Source organism: Mauremys reevesii, linkage group 2 (assembly GCF_016161935.1).
Source record: "Mauremys reevesii isolate NIE-2019 linkage group 2, ASM1616193v1, whole genome shotgun sequence".
In the NCBI taxonomy this organism is placed as follows: Eukaryota; Metazoa; Chordata; order Testudines; family Geoemydidae; genus Mauremys; species Mauremys reevesii.
In genome coordinates, this window is record NC_052624.1 from 248,988,095 (window position 1) to 249,005,896 (window position 17,802).

General features: G+C 39.8%; 1 protein-coding gene across 26 annotated transcripts in view; it reads left to right on the forward strand.

Moving 5' to 3' along the window:
- Nucleotides 1-17,802, forward strand: part of VPS13B (vacuolar protein sorting 13 homolog B) — a 917,098-nt gene that overhangs the window by 19,615 nt on the left and 879,681 nt on the right. Inside the window, exon 2 of one of the 26 annotated variants that reach the window (XM_039522050.1) lies at nucleotides 6,739-6,914. The exons of the other annotated variants lie outside the window; for them this stretch is intronic. Within the exon in view, the coding sequence (XP_039377984.1) occupies nucleotides 6,885-6,914 (30 nt within the window). The 5' untranslated portion in view covers nucleotides 6,739-6,884. The remainder of the gene's footprint in view (nucleotides 1-6,738; nucleotides 6,915-17,802) is intronic. 26 annotated transcript variants of the gene reach the window in all.

Here is a 17,802-nt window from a genome sequence, read left to right on the forward strand (position 1 = left end):
TTTTAATCTCTAGTCTCTTGTTTCCATTGATCTTTTAGTGAGTTTTGAACTATGTATTACCCATGTGATTCAAGAGGAAACATGGAAAGCTTATGGTTATGCATTTTGGCTTTTGTGTCTAACCTCTGTTCTCCAGAAGCTGGAAATGGGCAACAAGGAATGAATCACTTGATGATTACCTGTTCTTTTCATTCCCTCTGAGGCACCTGGCATTGGCCACTGTCAGAAGACAGGATACTGGGCTAGATGGACTTTTGGTCTGACCCAGTATGGCTGGTCTTGTATTATGTTTAACTGATGAGCTTGCCAAAATTAGGCTATCCCATCATACCATCCCCTCCATAAACTTATCAAGCTTAGCCTTGAAGCCAGATATGTCTTTTGCCCCCACTACTCCCTTTGGAAGGCTGTTCCAGAACTTCACTCCTCTAATGGTTAGAAACCTTTGTCTAATTTCAAGTCTAAACTTCCTAGTGTCCAGTTTATATCCATTTTGTTCTTCTGTCCACATTGGTACTAAGCTCAAATAATTCCTCTCCCTCCCTAATATTATCCCTCTGATATATTTATAAAGAGCAATCATATCTCCCTTCAACCTTCTTTTGGTTAGGCTAAACAAGCCAAGCTCTTTGAGTCTCCTTTCATAAGACAGGTTTTCCATTCGGATCATCCTAGTAGCCCTTCTCTGTACCTGTTCCAGTTTGAATTCATCCTTCTTAAACATGGGAGACCAGAACTGCACACAGTATTCCAGATGAGGTCTCACCAGTGCCTTGTATAACGGTACTAACACCTCCTTATCTTTGCTGGAAATACCTCGCCTGATGTATCCTAAAACCTTACCTTGTGCCCCATCTTACCCCTGTCTGCGCCCCTTCCCCAGAGCTGGGTCTGTGTGTGTGTGTGTGTGTGTGTGTGTATGCGGACAGGGGTAAGGCGGGTGATGCTAGGGCTACAGATGGGGGTGGGGCCAGGAGCAGAGCTGGGTGGCATGCCCTCCCCACTCCCCATGGGGGCTGGCCCGGGTCCCAGCTGCGTTCTCTCGAATGTTCCTCCGTGCCCTCCTTGTGGCGGGGTTGGGATGGGGGAGAGGAGTTTGGGAGGCACCCCACAGTTTGGGGATCTCCGTACTACAGACTGGGTCACTAGAAAGGTGTGAGTTTTTTTTGTTTTTTGTTTTGTTTTGTTTTTTTTAAGTATATAGTAGCTCTGTGATACCTAACTTCAGGAGATTATTCTTGGAAGAAAATATGAGTTAACGGGTATGCTATTCATCCACTCTAGAACTAAATGTTTTCCTCTATGAAATGGTTTTATATGAAGAGCATGGATTGAAGGTCTGTCTTTCAAAGTAGTAAGAAGAGGGGAGTGAAGCTAGCGATAGTGAATTGTGGAGAAATGAGTCAAAGGATGAAGGAACAGAACAGAGGTGAAGGATAGTTGTGTAGAGAGGAAAGGGTGCTAATTTAAGCATGTGGGAAAACAGTTTCCCTTTAACTTAATCATAAATGATTAATTGGCAATATTAAAAAAAGCATATGACTGACAAATGGTTCTTGAATAATGTGCCCAAATTGTGTGGATGCCAGAGAGCAGTATTTGAAATTTTGTTTACCTTTTGTATAGTACAGTAAAATTGCAGTTGGAAGGAGTGCATCTTGTTTCTTCATTTGCTCCTGACCTTCAATGACTTGTGTACTTACTTTGTGTTAAATTTTAATGTATACTTAAAAAAAATTCAGATAATTAGGAGTACCCTTTTATCAGCACTTCATATGTCTGTTTTAAAATGCATAATATTTCCTATTCTTTGAACTCAGGCATGTTCCTGTAAAATGCGCTTTGTTTTATGCCACACATGTTTCCGATCTGTTCATTTTGTTTGTAAAAACCCATAACATTTGGGCAAAGGCTTTTTTTTGTTTTCAGTTTTTGCATTCCCCACTGCTTCTTTTGTTCTATTCTTGGATCTTCTTGTGCTGTGCTTTTTAAGTCCAATATGAAGTCTTGAACACTGTTTTCTTAATTACCTACTGAATCATTTCCTTCCTTCTCGTTTGGAACTTAATTTTAGAGGTCATTGTTCTTTTTCAGTGGTCAGTAGAACTTAATTCATATTCTTTATGTAACCTCTTCCCCCTTCTGATTTAGGTCTGTTCTTCCTCTCAGTCAGCGTTCCCAGGCTTTTATTCCTGAATACTAGAAAATATTATTTTGTCAAAAGTCTTAAATGTAATGTTTCACTGGTTCCCATAGGATTGTGAGTACTGTACATTTTGAAAGAGAGAGGAGATGTTATAAAGTGGGATAATATCTTGTCTCTGAGGATCTAAGCAGAAATAGGCAAGAAGTGGTTTGAATACTAAGGACCAAATAATTTTCCTATTTAAGCGAATGGGAAAATATCCCGCTGACTTAAATTTTCGGCCCTCTCCTGTTTGCAATAAAAGTCTGGTTTGGTAGTCCAGGATGAAACAATTTTAATCAAGGCAATATAAAATCATGATTTAAATCACTTGATTTTAAAAAAAGATTTAAATCAGGTTGTGGCTTTGTAATTCTAATTGAAAACTTGTGCTATGTCAACTTTACACTAACAGTGACAATGAACTAAATTGTAAATGCTGTTTTTAAAAAAACAGATGCCAGTATTGGGGAAGTTATTTGAAGTTTACACAACTGCTCTAGGCAAAAAACAAAACTTGATAAAAAAGACCCTAATCCTGTAATCACTTAAGCAGGTACAACTTGACTCATATTATGAAGGTCTGGAAGTATTGTTGCTGGAGAGGGGAATTCTTTTGTTTGTTCTCCAGCAAAACTTTCCTTTGACTGATTTATATAGTGATGTTAATAGGCTAAAGAGTGAACCAGAATGAGCATGGAGCCCTTGGGAGCTGGAAGAGAGAGAAAATGAGGGTTCACAGGTAACTTGCTCACTCCTCACACTGCTTTACAAAGGGGTGAGAGGGATGTTTAAATGGCATGAACGTTAGTGGGGAGTGAAAATCAATCCCACTTCTTAAAATAATGGGGATACCAATTGCGAGTCCATAGTTAAAGCTGAGTTTTACATTTAAAACAGAGATTCAGTCTCTTTGTTATATAGGAAGAGTGCAGTGTAACAGCATTTACTTTTTAAGTACAGAATGAATTTTGAGCATTTACAAGTAAATCTGTTAGTTTGACTTAATCTCAGAGTGCTGTTTAATTTTTGTTTGTCCTGAATGACTTCAACAGAGTAACATCCTCTTCAAACATTTGATGTAGTTAACTTTTTGAAATCACATGCATAGACTATATTTGATGAAATTGGATGTAAGTAATGTTGCTAAATTACTAATGAATATTGTATTAAATTATGATTATATAGGCTGAACCAGATCATCAGCTTATGTCACACTGGTGCAGTTGTGACCTCATAGGTGTAACCAGTATTGCCAGTATAAGGGAACTTTTGGGGTTCTTTTTATTTGCCATTTTGTTTTTGAACCTTTAGGGTGCACTTAGGTCACATTCTCAAGGTTTTCTCTGCAGCCATAAGGACTAGAAAAGTACTTGTTTTTAAATGAAAGCTGAGATTACCTCTTAATTACATGATTCCAGGAGCTCGGTATTTTTCTTGAAGCCAAGTACTTCGAGAGTCATGATAAAATTACAAGAGTCAATAATTCTGGGTAACTCAACCAATCATTGCCTTTCCACTTAGGGTTGGCAAGAAAGTCAGTTGACTGGTCAGATAACATAAATTAGCGATCTACTATTTGGATGTGGTCAAATATTCCAGCCAGAATGCTGTAAGGTAGACAGTGGCCTATCATACTATCTGTTAGCAAGCCTACTTAAATGTTTCGATTGCTCATTTTACTACATGCTAATACTGTTTGTTGGGGAAAAGTAACTAATTAAACATTGAACACCTTGATTGGCTAGAATCTTCTAGAACAAACATATATATGTTTTGATCTGTATACCAGGCTGTCTGTGTGTGTGTGTAGGTTTACAAAGCATGTTAAAACAAAACAAATTAAAAGACATGGTCCCTGTCCCGAAGAGCTCACAAGCTGAACTGACTAGACAAACATACAGAAATTAACACCGAAGGGAGTTGGGGAGGCAGAGGAGGGTTCAAGGTAATTAAATTTCCTCCCCCAACACAAAGAAAATAGATACACAGCCAATAAGTTGCTTGAAGGGTTGATGGGCTGCCTACCTAGCATAAGAGAGACAAGGTGGATAGGTGAAGAGCTCTGTGTAAGCTCGAAAGCTTCTCTCTCTCACTAACAGAAATTGGTCCAACAAAAGATATTACCTTACTCAACCTTACTTCTGCTACAGCAAATGTTCATGCTAAAATTCTGTAGGTTGTAATGTGTCAGTGGTATGAGAGACTGGCTTCATGTATCAAGAGATGACATTTCATTGATGAAGTAACAGTTAGGACAAGGCCTGGTCTAACCTACAGGGTTAGGTCAGTGTAAGCTGCCTTGTGCTGACCTAGCTGTTGAAGTGTCTTCTCTTAAATTTGTTTTCTGCCAACATAAGTTCTTCTCTATGCCGATTTTCATAACACCACATGCCCAAGTGGCATAGAGTCACGGTCAATGTAATTAGGTCGACGCAATAATAGTGAAGACACTGCATTGCTTATGTCGAGACTATTAACTAGCTTTCAGGAGTTATCCCACAATGCATCACACTGACAATACAATCGATATAAGTGCTTCTGGTGAGGACATGCACTGCCAACACAAGGAGCCAATTATGTGCACAAGTGATTTAATAACTATGGTGGCTGTATGTTGATATAAGTTAGGTTGACATAATTTTGTAGTGTAGACATACCCTAAATCTTTAAGGCTGACTTCACTAGGAAGAAAGGTGTATTCTTTGTCCGAAACCGATCCAGGTTCGATAAGCTTTGGTATTGGGAGAGGAAAAACAGGCTGGACCAGAATAAGGTTTAAAGCCAAGTGGCTGCGTTTATTTGGGGGAAAGTTACAACTTGGGCCGAGGGAGGAGGTAATTCTTAGCTGGGATGTTATCAAACAATACAAACACCCCAAAAATCATCAAAATACAAATCTATACTGCTCACTGCTTCACACTGAGTAGGCAGACACACCAATTACACAAGAAGGAAATCGGGTTCGTCAGAGCGGTGCCCGGTGCAACACAGAAAAGAGACCCATGGACCACTGGCTCAACCACCCTTGCTTTCACACTAAGGGATTTACCCAGAGTGTGGTGTGGCTGCGATTGTGCAGATTCCACTCACTCAGACCACGGGGACAGAAACCCCTTGGTCAGCTAATCCCCAGATGGAGACAGCACCCAGAACCATACACTCCACACAAAGACAGAGCAGTAACTCACAACTTAAAACAGTCTACAATTAACTATCTACTAAAACCCAGAACAACTATACAAACTAAACAACTGTGCAATTATGAGCTCAAATACTGTAAGATATAACAATTTAACTCTTATATGCTATTTACACACTTGGTACCGAGTCAGGGAGGGGAAAAAGAGGGGAAGCTAGGTAAGCAAACTATAAAAAATTAGAATGCAAATACCGCACTCCAGGTGCAGCTGACCAGCAGGACAGACACCAGAAGCATGACGAGCTGATAGAAATAGATCCAAAACGATAAATCCAAAACGACACGACACGAGCTAGCTATAACGGGAGGAGACCCTGGCTGAAAGGTTGATCAGGCCCTTCAGCTGACGCGCGGACACTCCACACAAATTTTGGGGGGAAACATAGTTTTATTCGAAGGGTCTCACTCACTCGTGTCAGCATCTGATTGGTCCCTGGCTCCTACACCCTTCAGGCTCCAAGCCGTTGCCCCCCACGCCAACAGGATTTGCACACGGCACACTGGCATCTTTGCACAAGGCACTAGCCTGACCCCTAGATGACCAAGCAAAACAGTGGGAAAGTGTACACAGCACTAGAATGTTGCACACCGCACCTCAGGGTTGCACACGACATCACGGTGTTGCTGGGCAGAATTAGGTCTCTGCCCTCTCCTGTGGAACAAGAACCTGGTCCAAGATGGAGGCTGCCTTGTCCTTTTAGCAGAACAAGATGGCCTCGGACCGACAATTGGCTATATAGAACCATAACTATGTATAGGGTTGCGACATTCTTAACTACAGTTGATGCTATATACATATATATATATATGTGTGTGTGTGTATATATATATACACAAAACGAACCTCATATTTAACTTAATTTGCCACTCACAGGTTAAGTTCTAGTTAAAATAAATCAGAGAAAACACCAAAAGCCAGCAAAACCACTGGACCCCAATGCACATATTTCTCATCAGTCATTCTCATGAAAACACACAAACCCATGCCAAATGCCAGCATTAACACTACATGCTTTATTTATATAAACCCAAAACAGGTTCTTCCCTCTCCTTTATTTAAAAATGTCAGGCTACTTTCCCCTCGTGGGGTCCCAGAGCTTGGGCTTCCGCCCGAGCCCAAACATCTACATGACGCTTTTACAGTCCCGCAGCCTTAGCACTGTGAGCCTGAGTCAGCTGATATGGGCCAGTCAGAGATGATTGATTGCAGTTCCTTAGACAGTATACTTGTGTTCTGAAAAGTGACTCTGTGTTTTAACATTTCATATTTGTGTATTAATTATTTTAAGATCAAATCTGTTCAATTTAAAATTAAGTCTTTTTTGGTGTGTTTTTTTGGGGATAACTGCAGGGCTGAATACTTCGAATCTGAATGAAAAGTTGAGGTCTTCGAGTGATGAAGCACCAACAATAAAGTTTCTGTTTTCAGTACTTAGTTAACAATTCTGTTCTGTACTTACTGGAATAGAATCCAGAACTAACTTTTCAAGAGCTGCAATGACTGGAGGGCTAACAGGTAGAAAACAGGTATTTTAGTAAGATAAAGGATATGATGAATTAGACACAAGGAAAAGGTCTGTTGACAGAGGAACCAATTTTTACATACATTTCAGAGAAGAACTTACAGTGAACTATCTTGTGGAACTCAGAATCATGGTGGCTTTGTATGTGAATAAAATAGAATTATTTTTAGTTGAATTGTAAAAATTAATTGCTCTTATGTTTAAAAGGATTGTCAAAGTTTAATGGTCTCTTCTTACCTCAGACGTACCTTGCATTAACAATTGTTGTAGTTGTATGCAACTAGATTTGAGATTAGATAAACTATGCACAATTTACATGAAAATTTAGCAGCCTGGATACAAACTAGTTGCCCAGCCTGTATCACTGTGGTGATGCTGCTAAATTAATATTTTACTTGCCTTGTGCAATTAGAATTTTGCAATACTGGATTAGACAACGTACAATATTTTAGGATTTTTCTGTAACACCAATCATTATAGTAAGTAAGTGCTTCCCAGTTAAATTAGAGCTGCATAGTGATGTCCCTCGTGGATTCTGTAGTCTTCTGTTCTTCACCCCTGGCTGTAGAAGGCTCTGACTGGGTAGAAATATACATAATTTAAAAAATAAACTTACTTCTCTGATTATGTTGGGAAAACTTCCTGAAAGAGGAGAGGGGAGAATCTTTCAGTACACCCTAAAGATGTCTGAGCTCTGGGTTAGCCAGAGTTCTTGTGGGAGCTCATTCCATAGCTAGATCCCCTCGACCGATTAAAGCTTTATCTCTGTGTCTCATGCATTTTTGTCTGGATTTTATAAGCTGCATTGTCCCAGAGGAGCACAGCTGTGTTGGCGAGTCATGGATGGAGATGCAGTTGCAGATGTAGCTGAGTCCTAATTAGTATATTTTGAATAAAAGCTTGTGTAAATAGGATTCTTATTTAGAGTTCTTATCATATGCTTCACTTATCTTAGAAAAAATTGGGTGATATTTTTTATCCTGATAAAAACAACCAATGAAATCATATTTTTATCTTGTATTTCTGACATGTATAATAAGCTAGGTGGATACATGGATAGGCCGAACAATTTTCCTTTTGTTTACTTCCTTGCCCCCCAAATGTTGCGGTTTCCTTGTACTTTAATCTCTGTTAAGTTTAAACCTTTGGATAAGCTTACCCTGGTCATTTAAAAAATATTAGTTTCCACTTACGAACATTTTTTTTCCACACTGAGATTCTTTTTTGAATTCATGGATTTGTGATTTTTATTTTTATTAGCTTACAGGAACCTGCCATCTTATATCTGTACAGCTTCATACATTGTATAGCATACCTACAAGAAGTTCTTTGAGTAGTGTCCTTGTGGATGCTCCATATCAGGATGTATATGCATCTGTGCACTCTGTAGTGGGAACTTTTCATCAGCAACGTCCGTGTGTCTGCATGTGCCCTCAACATCCTTTTGCTCTGGTACAAGAGCACGTAGGGAGGAATGGACTTGCTGCAGCTCAGTTCTTTCTCAGCTGCCTGAGGCTTGAGATAGCAGACACCATGATGCTCTAACATGTCTTGCTACCCCTCTCGCTAAAATGTCTTTTTTTTTCTTAGTATATTTTTCTTTGTGTTTTACACAATTGATACTTTAAAAAAGGTTTTTTTCTCCCTCCTCTTTTTTTGCCCGATTTGGGTCTTTGATCCATGGCCTTGAGTACGGGTTATCCCCAAGACCCTAGGCTTCAAACCTTTCCTGACCTGCCACAGGACTTCCCTCCTTGTCCACCATCTCCGCCCCTAGCAATGAACATTCAAGCTGCCTCTGCTGCTTTAGGGAGTCTTATGTCCCGACCAAATATAAGCTCTGCTCACGGTTTAAAGAGTAGATACAGTAAACTCCTGTTAATGCAGTGCTTGCTGAGACCTGTGGGGTTTGAGTCCCCCCCTCCATGCATTAGATTGTCAGAGAGCTCTTGTGACTATCCCTACTGAGACTAAACAGCTCTTTTTCTCTCCTGCTAATAGCTCACCTTAACTGATCACACTCCTTATAGTATGGTAACACCCATTGTTTCATGTTCTCTGTGTGTGTGTGTGAGATCTTCCTACTGTATTTTCCACTACATGCATCCGATGAAGTGGGCTGTAGCCCATGAAAGCTTATGCTCAAATAAATTTGTTAGTCTCTAAGGTGCCACAAGCCTGTGTTTGTTGGGGGTGTAGATGGTTCTAAGCCAGGCCTAAACACACTGGGAGTTGGTCCTTTTAGAGCAGACTTTTCAGCATTGCGGTGAATTCCCAATGAGCAGAACAGAAATAGGATCTGCTGGTTGCTGTCTGTGCTTCAAAAAATGGCTGACCTTTCAGGAGCCAATTGTCCAGATAGGGAAAAACTATTATTTCCATTTGATGAAGATGGACTGTGGTGGCCGATAGTACTTTACTAAAGACCCTTGGAGCAGTGGAAAGACCAAAAGGGGGGATGTGATACTGGTAGTGGTCTCTACCCAGGACAAAATATTGTAAACATCTGTGCAAATGTTGCATGGTTGTATGGAAAATAAGCATCCTGGAGGTCAAGGGAGACAAACCATTTCCCAGGTCCAGAGAGGGAATTACTGCTAGGGTTATCATTCTGAATCATTGAGCTCAGACAAAGATGTTTAGTGTCCTGAGGTCTAGAATTGGTCTCCATCCCCTGTTTTTCTTGGGGTCCAGGAAACACCTGGAACATAATCCTTTCCCAACCAAGTCCAGTGGGACAGGTTTGATCACCTCCACTGTTAGGAGGGATTGTACCCTCTTGCCTCAAGAGACTCTTGTGAGAGGAGTCCCTGACGAAGGCAGTGGGGGGTGAGGATACGAGGGTGGAAGTGAGTTCCGCTCACACACCTAACGCCCAAATGAACAGAGCAGAAAAAACAACAGTAACCGGTTAAACAAAACAGAGCCAAAGCTAAATAGTGCACCAAAACCAAATAGTGTTTCCTTATTCTATGAGAGCTCACCTATAATCATGCTATTCTTAACACATAACACCAACAGTACCAAACAAAACAAACATAAACTAACAAGGGTAAAACAGTTAGATGGTGTAAATTCTGCAATTGCTCACCAAACTGTGACAAATTCCTATTACTAATTTATCCCTCATGTCAGGTGATCAAACTGACAGAGCATATAATCAAATTTTAAAGCTTCATTAAAATAATAAAACAACAATGGAGAGTGTTGGGAATGCTCCCACATCACTCGGGAAAAATATGAATGCCCCAAGCCTTAAGCCACTTTAATACTTACACATATCCAGACTGGCATGTCTGTGTATAATGTTCAGAGAAGGGAAATAGGTGGACAGGAGATTATCCTGTATACAGCTTGTCCAGCATTTCCAACATGCTGCCACTCTTGGGATGGCTGTTCTTTTACACCCTGAAATCTCCTGCGGCGTCTTTTTCAGAGATTCCAGTTCAGGTCAGCTGCCTGTCCGGCTTCAGGGTTGCAAAAACTGTTGGATCTCACTGAACCGTTAAGTTTTTGAAATGCAATCTCAGTTTTGTAACTTATACTGCTTTTTTTTATTTTCCACAACCAGTTGGGGCTGAAGCAGTTTTACTTAGCACTTAGCATAGTCCGCACTAATTCATGACCTTGAAGACAAAACAACTTCTCCCTTATCTCAGGGCTAAGCCGAATTTCAAATTAACCCGTTCCTAGACAAATTGCTCACACTGTAACAGAGGTTTTTCTTTATGATTAAAGCTCCACTGAGATATATGATCTTATCTAGATTGAAGGTACCTTCTAATGGGCATTGTTTAAATGAATTTTCATGCGTATACAGATTCCAATCATTTAAATACCTGCAGGTTTTAGGACCATAATGTACGTACATGTAATATGCTGGGGTACCCTTAGGGGGTAAGGTGGAATATTTAGACAGTCCCTTACCAATTTTCCACTCACACAGGAGAGACTCACAAGGAAAGGGGAGGGAAGATGGGTTCACACACTCCTAGACCCAGGCAGCTTCCTCGCCGGACTATGCCAGGCTGAGTCAGCCCACCGTGGGTCGGATCTCCTAAAGATCCACTAGTTACTGGGCTAGCCCGGTAACAGCCACTCACACTGGTGTACACACACACACACACCAAGGCCTCTTTTTCTTCCTTTTTCTTTTTCTGTCTTTTTAACCTTTTTTTTTTTTTAACCCCTTTTCAATCTTTTTTTTTTTTTTTTTTTTTTTTTTAAACCATGATGCATCTTTACCTGGTCCGGACCAATACCATGAGGCGGTATGACAACCCCTCTTGAGGCGGTAAAAACCCCTCAGCACCGGTGCATTCTAATGCATTTACCTATGCATTACCTTATGCATTACCTTATGCATTTCCTTGGCCAACTCAGCAGTTCCCAGTACTGCTATAAACTAACCTTATTGGGGCCTCTCCCCAATACCACTTTGCATCTGATCCTGCTGCACAGTCAATAAGTTCAGATGGCGTGAGCCCAACAGAGAGACAGACGTCCTCACGGAAAGTCCTCCTCCGATACCCCAGTAGAGATTTCAAAAGGTCTCATACCTCTCATGTGGCGCCATGGGGTTCGAAAGGGAATGATCCGTAGTAGTTGTCTGTGGGTCCGTGGGCGTTGCCATCCCGGACGAGCCCCCAAATTGTCGAAGAAAAACTCAGTTCTCACTTTTTGTTTGGATGCAGCAAAATTAAATACTTTATTATTTCTCCAGTAATTACCATGGAGGGAGAGAGTGCCATAGGACACAGGGTCCTGGACAGGTCTCTCAACTGGTAAACAATCACAGCAAGCCTTTATACCTTTTACAGACAATTTCTAGCAATAATACAGACAGTAAAAAGCAACAACTACATTTTGTTTATACATAGCAAAAAGGCTTATCTTATTTGTCTCAATCCTAAGAAAAGCAAGCCTGCATTTTGGTTAGTGATTGCAAGGTCATAATAACTTTGTACACAGTTCTTGTCCTGTCGCCTCGCACTATCTTTGCTCCTACAAGTCTTACGTCATTAAGGTTACAGTATGGCCTGACTCTTGCTAACTAACATTCATTAAGATCTCTTCAAATCCTTGTTAATTATTTACTGGCTTCCACAGCAGTTTTAATCACACTGTTAAGCAATATAATACCAATTGAAATTTATTAAATATTTTTGGATATTTTTCTACATTTTCAAATATATTGATTTCAATTACAACACAGAATACAAAGTGTACAATGTAGTAATCACTTTATATTATTTTTGGTTACTAATATTTGCACTGTAAAAATGATAGTATTTTTCAGTTCACCTCATACAAGTAATGTAGTGCAATCTCTTTATCGTGAAAGTGCAATTTACAAATGTAGATTTTTTTTTGTTACATAACTGCACTCAAAACCAAACAATGTAAAATTTTAGCGCCTACAGGTCCACTCAGTCCTACTTCTTGTTCAGCCAATCATGAAGACAAACAAGTTTGTTTACATTTATGGGGCATAATGCTGCCTGTTTATTATTTACAATGTCACCTGAAAGTAAGAACAGGCATTCACACTTTTGTAGCTGGCATTGCAGGGTATAAACATTTGTATGCCCCTTCATGCTTCGGTCACCATTCCGGAAGACACGCTTCCATGCTGATGAAGCTCACGTGACATTACGTTCCATATTCTTTATGGAAATATGCTTATGATATAACTGAGATATATCTTATGCAAGATAGCTCATGTAAGATATCATTGGACAGGTTATGACTTACTGAATGTGATTATCCAATTCTTATGCATGCCAACAAATTTAATGAGTCTGTGACGTTGCAGTCCATATGCTTTAGGAAAATATGCTTATGAATGTGAAAATGATGTAACTGAAATATGCTTTATGCAAAAGGTCTCTTGTAATGTATCATGACAAAGCTTATAATCTGAGTCTGTTCATCCTATTTGTATGCATGTATCATTGTTATATCTGAAGCTAGAAATATGAAGTATAAATCTGAGGTTCTATTGTAATTATGCAAACTGTGGGCCGTTAATGGTGGTTTAGAATCTTGATGTCTCCCATTGACTATGACAATTGGTTGTGGACGGTTTATTTACTTGAAAGCCTTCCTGTGTACGTGTGGGCCAGCCCATGGGTAATGAAGAATGAAGTCTTACAGTGACATGTGACCATGTCACCTGATAATGAAATCCATCTTAAATCTGGTACTTTTCCATTTAGAAGGAGGGGTGGGGACCCAGAAAGACAAGAGTCCTGCCTTGTGCCAAAGCTATAAAAGGGGGTGGAGCAGAACAAAAGAGCCTGCTAGTCATGACAGAGCCCCTGCTTTCCACTGAAGATGTCTGCTGGAACTAACAAGGACTGTGCCAGGGGAAAGGAGTCTAGTCTTTGAAAGAAGTTTATTGGAACATCTCTGATGGTGAGATATTACCTGTAATCAGTTTCTCAATGTATTAGGCTTAGACTTGTGTGTTTTTCCTTTATTTTGCTCGGTGTCATACTCTGTCTGTTATTACTTGAAACCACATAAATTCTACTTTTTATACTTAATAAAATCACTTTTGTTTATTAATGAACCCAAAGTAAGTGATTTAATATCTGTGGGGTCAAGTTTGGAAAACAACGGATTCCCACCTTATGTAAACCTTATTTAAGGGTGGGAAGAAGGCAGACGGGACTCCTCTCCATGACCTGTCTGCCCAAGAAGAAAGACTGCTAAAGACACCTGAAGGGAAGGCGAGGGGGGAGTTCAGACTGAGACAGGGGTCCAGTCTGAAAAGAAATATAACTGGAACTCTAAACTACAGATATTTTGCAACCTCCCTAAAATAACATTTTGAGTAAGAAATTACATTTTGTAGCCTGTTTCTAAGTATATTAAGCTAAGCTTGCATATTTTGTTTTGTTTGCTCATTAATCTGCTTTGTTCTGTCTATTCTCTCTTATATTCACTTAAAATTCACCTTTTGTAGTTAATAAACTTATTGCTTGTTTATAATATAACCCCGTTTGTACAATTCAGTGTGTGTGTGTGTGTGTGTGGCATAAGAGACTGTGCATACCTTCCTCCACACTGAGGGAGGAGGCAGATTTCATAGCACACCTTTGGGTCTGCACTTCAAGGGAGGCGGACACCTGAGTGCAGGGGCAAGTCTCTTAAGCTGAGTCTTCCCAGAACTGATCTCAGGGTCTGTGTCGTTCTTCAGTTGGGTGTGGTACTTCCTATGTGTGTTCTGGAGGAGGCTTAATAGCCTTGCTCAACAAGACAGGTAAAAGGGTGTCCAAGATTGCATAACAGGTGTGCTCAGTGGTATCTCAGCACATCAAGTGGCATCGTAAGGAGAGCAACCTGTCACAGCTCATTTAAAAAAATGTGTTAATTAACTTTGTGACTGAACTCGGGGGAGGGGGGGACTTGTATGTCTCCTGCTATGTTTTACCCGCATTCTGCCAAATATTTCATGTTATAGCAGTCTCAGATGGTGACCCAGCACGTTTGTTTTAAGAACACTTTCACTGCACCTGGTTGAGGACAGAATTGGATAAAAATCTTAATACTGGTTATGAGGCATGAGATAGAAAGAAGGGACTTTGACTTTTGGGTCCCATGCTAAGATTGGTGAATTTGTAGGGCTGGTAGTTGGAGGTGGTGGTGGGAGAAGGGAACACCTTTGAACTTTTAAACTGAACGCATTTGTTATGGAAATCAATATACAAAAACTGACCCCTCACAGTGCTATTTCTGTAGAATTGCTCATAGAGCAGAACTTCATTTGAAGTGTATGTAAGGGAGCATACATTTTATCCTCTTTCTTTTATGGAGTTGCTATTTCAAGTAGATGACTGAAAGGTTTCTGTCCCCCTCCCCCAGTAATTTCCTATGCGGATGATTGGTTCTCAGCGTTTAATCTTATAAAATATTTTTGTGACTCAGAGTTATTCCTTTATTTTGTGTTCTAAGAATAGTCACGGTTTTTCATGACATTTGCTTTAGTGTGCTGCTTGCTATTTTCCAGAATAAGACAAATTATTTCTATTTTTATTGTAATACATTACTTTACTTCTGAATTTGCCATAGTAATTTTGTCTATTCATTTACAGAGCCAATGATTGTGATAGTTTAGGATTACATTTCTTATAGTAAATATAGAGAAAACATTCCTTTGGTGAATATAGGAAATTATTTTTGCAGTTTAATATAAAATATAAGTACTTATTGGTTCACAGTCAAGCTGGAAAGGCATATTGAGTGGTGTCTCACAAGGATTGGTCCTGAGTCCTGTTCTGTTCAGTATCTTCATAAATGATTTAGATAATGACACTTAGAGTACACTTACAAAGTTTACGGACAATACTAAGTTGGGAGGGGTTAGAAGTGTTTTGGAGCCCATGATAAAAATTCAAAATGATCTGGACAAACTGGAGAAATAGTCTGAAATAAATAGGAGGAAGTTCAGTAAGGACAAATGCAAAGTACTCCAATTGCATACATACAAAATGGGAAACGACTGCGTAGGAAAGAGAATTACGGAAAGGGATCTGGGGGTTTCAATGGATCACAAGCGAAAAGTGGGTCAACAGTCTAACGCTGTTGCAAACAAACCAAACATCATTCTGGGATGTATCAGCAGGAGTGTTACAAGCAACACATAAGAAGTAATTCTTCCACTCTACTCCATGCTGATAAGGCCTCAACTGAAGTATTGTGTTCATTTCTGGGTACTGCATTTCATGGAAGATGTGGACAAATTGGAGAAAGTCCAGAGGAGAGCAACAAAAAATGATTAATGTTATAGAAAACATGACCTGTGAGGAAAGATTGAAAAAACTGGGTTTGTTTAGTCTGGAGAAGAGAAGGCTGAGAGGGGGCATACATGAAAACTGTTATGTAAAACAGTGATTCTCAAACTTTTGTACTGGTGACCTCTTTCACATAGCAAGCCTCTGAGTGCAACACTCCCTTACAAATTAAAAACACTTTTTAATATATTTAACACCATTATAAATGCTGGAGGTAAAGAGGGGTTTGAGGTGGAGGTAGACAGCTCGCGACCCCCCAATGTAATAGCCTCGTGACCCCCTGAGGGGTCCCGACCCCCATTTTGAGAACCCCTGACATAAAAGGTTGTTACAAGGAAGAGGGGGAAAAAATTGTTCTCCTTAACCTCTGAGCAGAGGACAAGAAGCAATGGTCTTCAATTGAAGCTAGGGAGATTTAGGTTGGACATTAGGAAAAATTTCCTAAATGTTAGGGTATTTAAGCACTGGAACAAGTTGCCAAGGGAGGTTATGGAATCTCCATCACTGGAGGTTATTAAGAACAGGTGAAATGCCTGTCAGGAATGATCTGGTTATTACTTAGTCGTGTCTTGAGTGCAGGGGACTGGACTAGATGACCTCTCAAGGTACCTTCCAGCCCTACCCTTCTGTGACTCTGTGACTTTCATTTTAGTGGATGCTAGTGAGACTTTTTTCTTAATATATTACAATAAGAAAATAAAATACCCATAATCAATTTGTGTCCATGAAGATTGTGAAGGGATTTATTTTTTCTACTTGGCATGTTTCCTCGAGTTTTAGGGCCAGATTCTCATCTCAGTTATGCTGGTGTAGAGCTGAAATAACTCCATTTTTTTATATTAGTTATTCCAGATTTATACTGGTCCAGCTGAGATCAAAATCTCAGCAGTTTTGTGTCCAGTTTTGTTTCATGTAGTTGAGTGAATACTTTGGATTGGTATAGTATAACAGGAAAAAGGTGAGGTAATGCTTTCAGCAATATTTCCTTAGAGAGGAAATAGTTTTTCCTCATTTGTTGGTAGATGAAAGCATAGCTAAATTAGTTGGAATGTGTTTCTTAGCTCCTCGTTATAGCAAAAGGTACTATTTCAGAATGGGTATAATCACAGATTTTGTAGTGGAAAAATTATGTAATGTGTCCTTTCTCTGGTAAAGGCTTTTAAAAATGCCTAAAGACAAAAGTTCTGTTAATTCTCTCAAGGAGAGAATTACACAGAGACTATAACTTGCCCCCCCCCCCTTTTTTTTTGGTTGGAGGGTCTGTCATAGGTCTCACCCCCACTTAGAGCTGTTGGGTTCCAAAATGGGGACCTGCATTGGTTCCCCTAAACTAAAATCCTAGTTTAGATCTGGTAAAAGCTGCCACAACCCAATAATGTACGTGTATTGGGACACAGTCCTTCCCCAAAATCCTTGGGGATCCCAAGAGCCCCAAATCCATGGAGTTCTTACACCTAGGAGAAATAAACCATTCCCCCCTGCTTCCTTCCCCCTCCCTTTTCCTAGGAGAGATACTGGAATCCAACTACAGAGGGATGCCTCCCTCCTCCCCTTTCCCTGAGAATCCACCCAAGGAAAGATCAACCAAGTCCTTTACAGAAAAGATTTATTAAAGACTAAAAAGAAAGTAACTGTCTCTGTAACAAAGATGGGAACAATACACAGGATCTAAACTTATCAATCTCTGGAGAGAATTCCCCCTCCTTTCTTTCTCAGTAAAAGCAATAACAGTACAGAATTAAAGAAATTCTATAGCAAAACACAGAATTGCAAATACAGAAATAAAAGTATAAGAATACTAGTTCCTTGCTAATACTCACTAGCTTGAATAGAAGAATGTATTGCAGAAACCTGGGAGGACTTGATTAAGATGTCTGGACTTCCTCAACTCCCAAGAGAGACTCTCTAAAAACAAAGAACAGAAAAAAAAAAACTTCCCTCCACAGGGATTTGAAATTACCTTGTCCCTGATTGGTCCTCTGGTCAGGTGTCCACAGGTACTGCTTGTTAACCCTTTACAGGTAGAAAAAAACCTTAACCCTTAACTAACTGTTTATGACAGGGTCTGATACAATTTTGATAGTTTTATTTGAT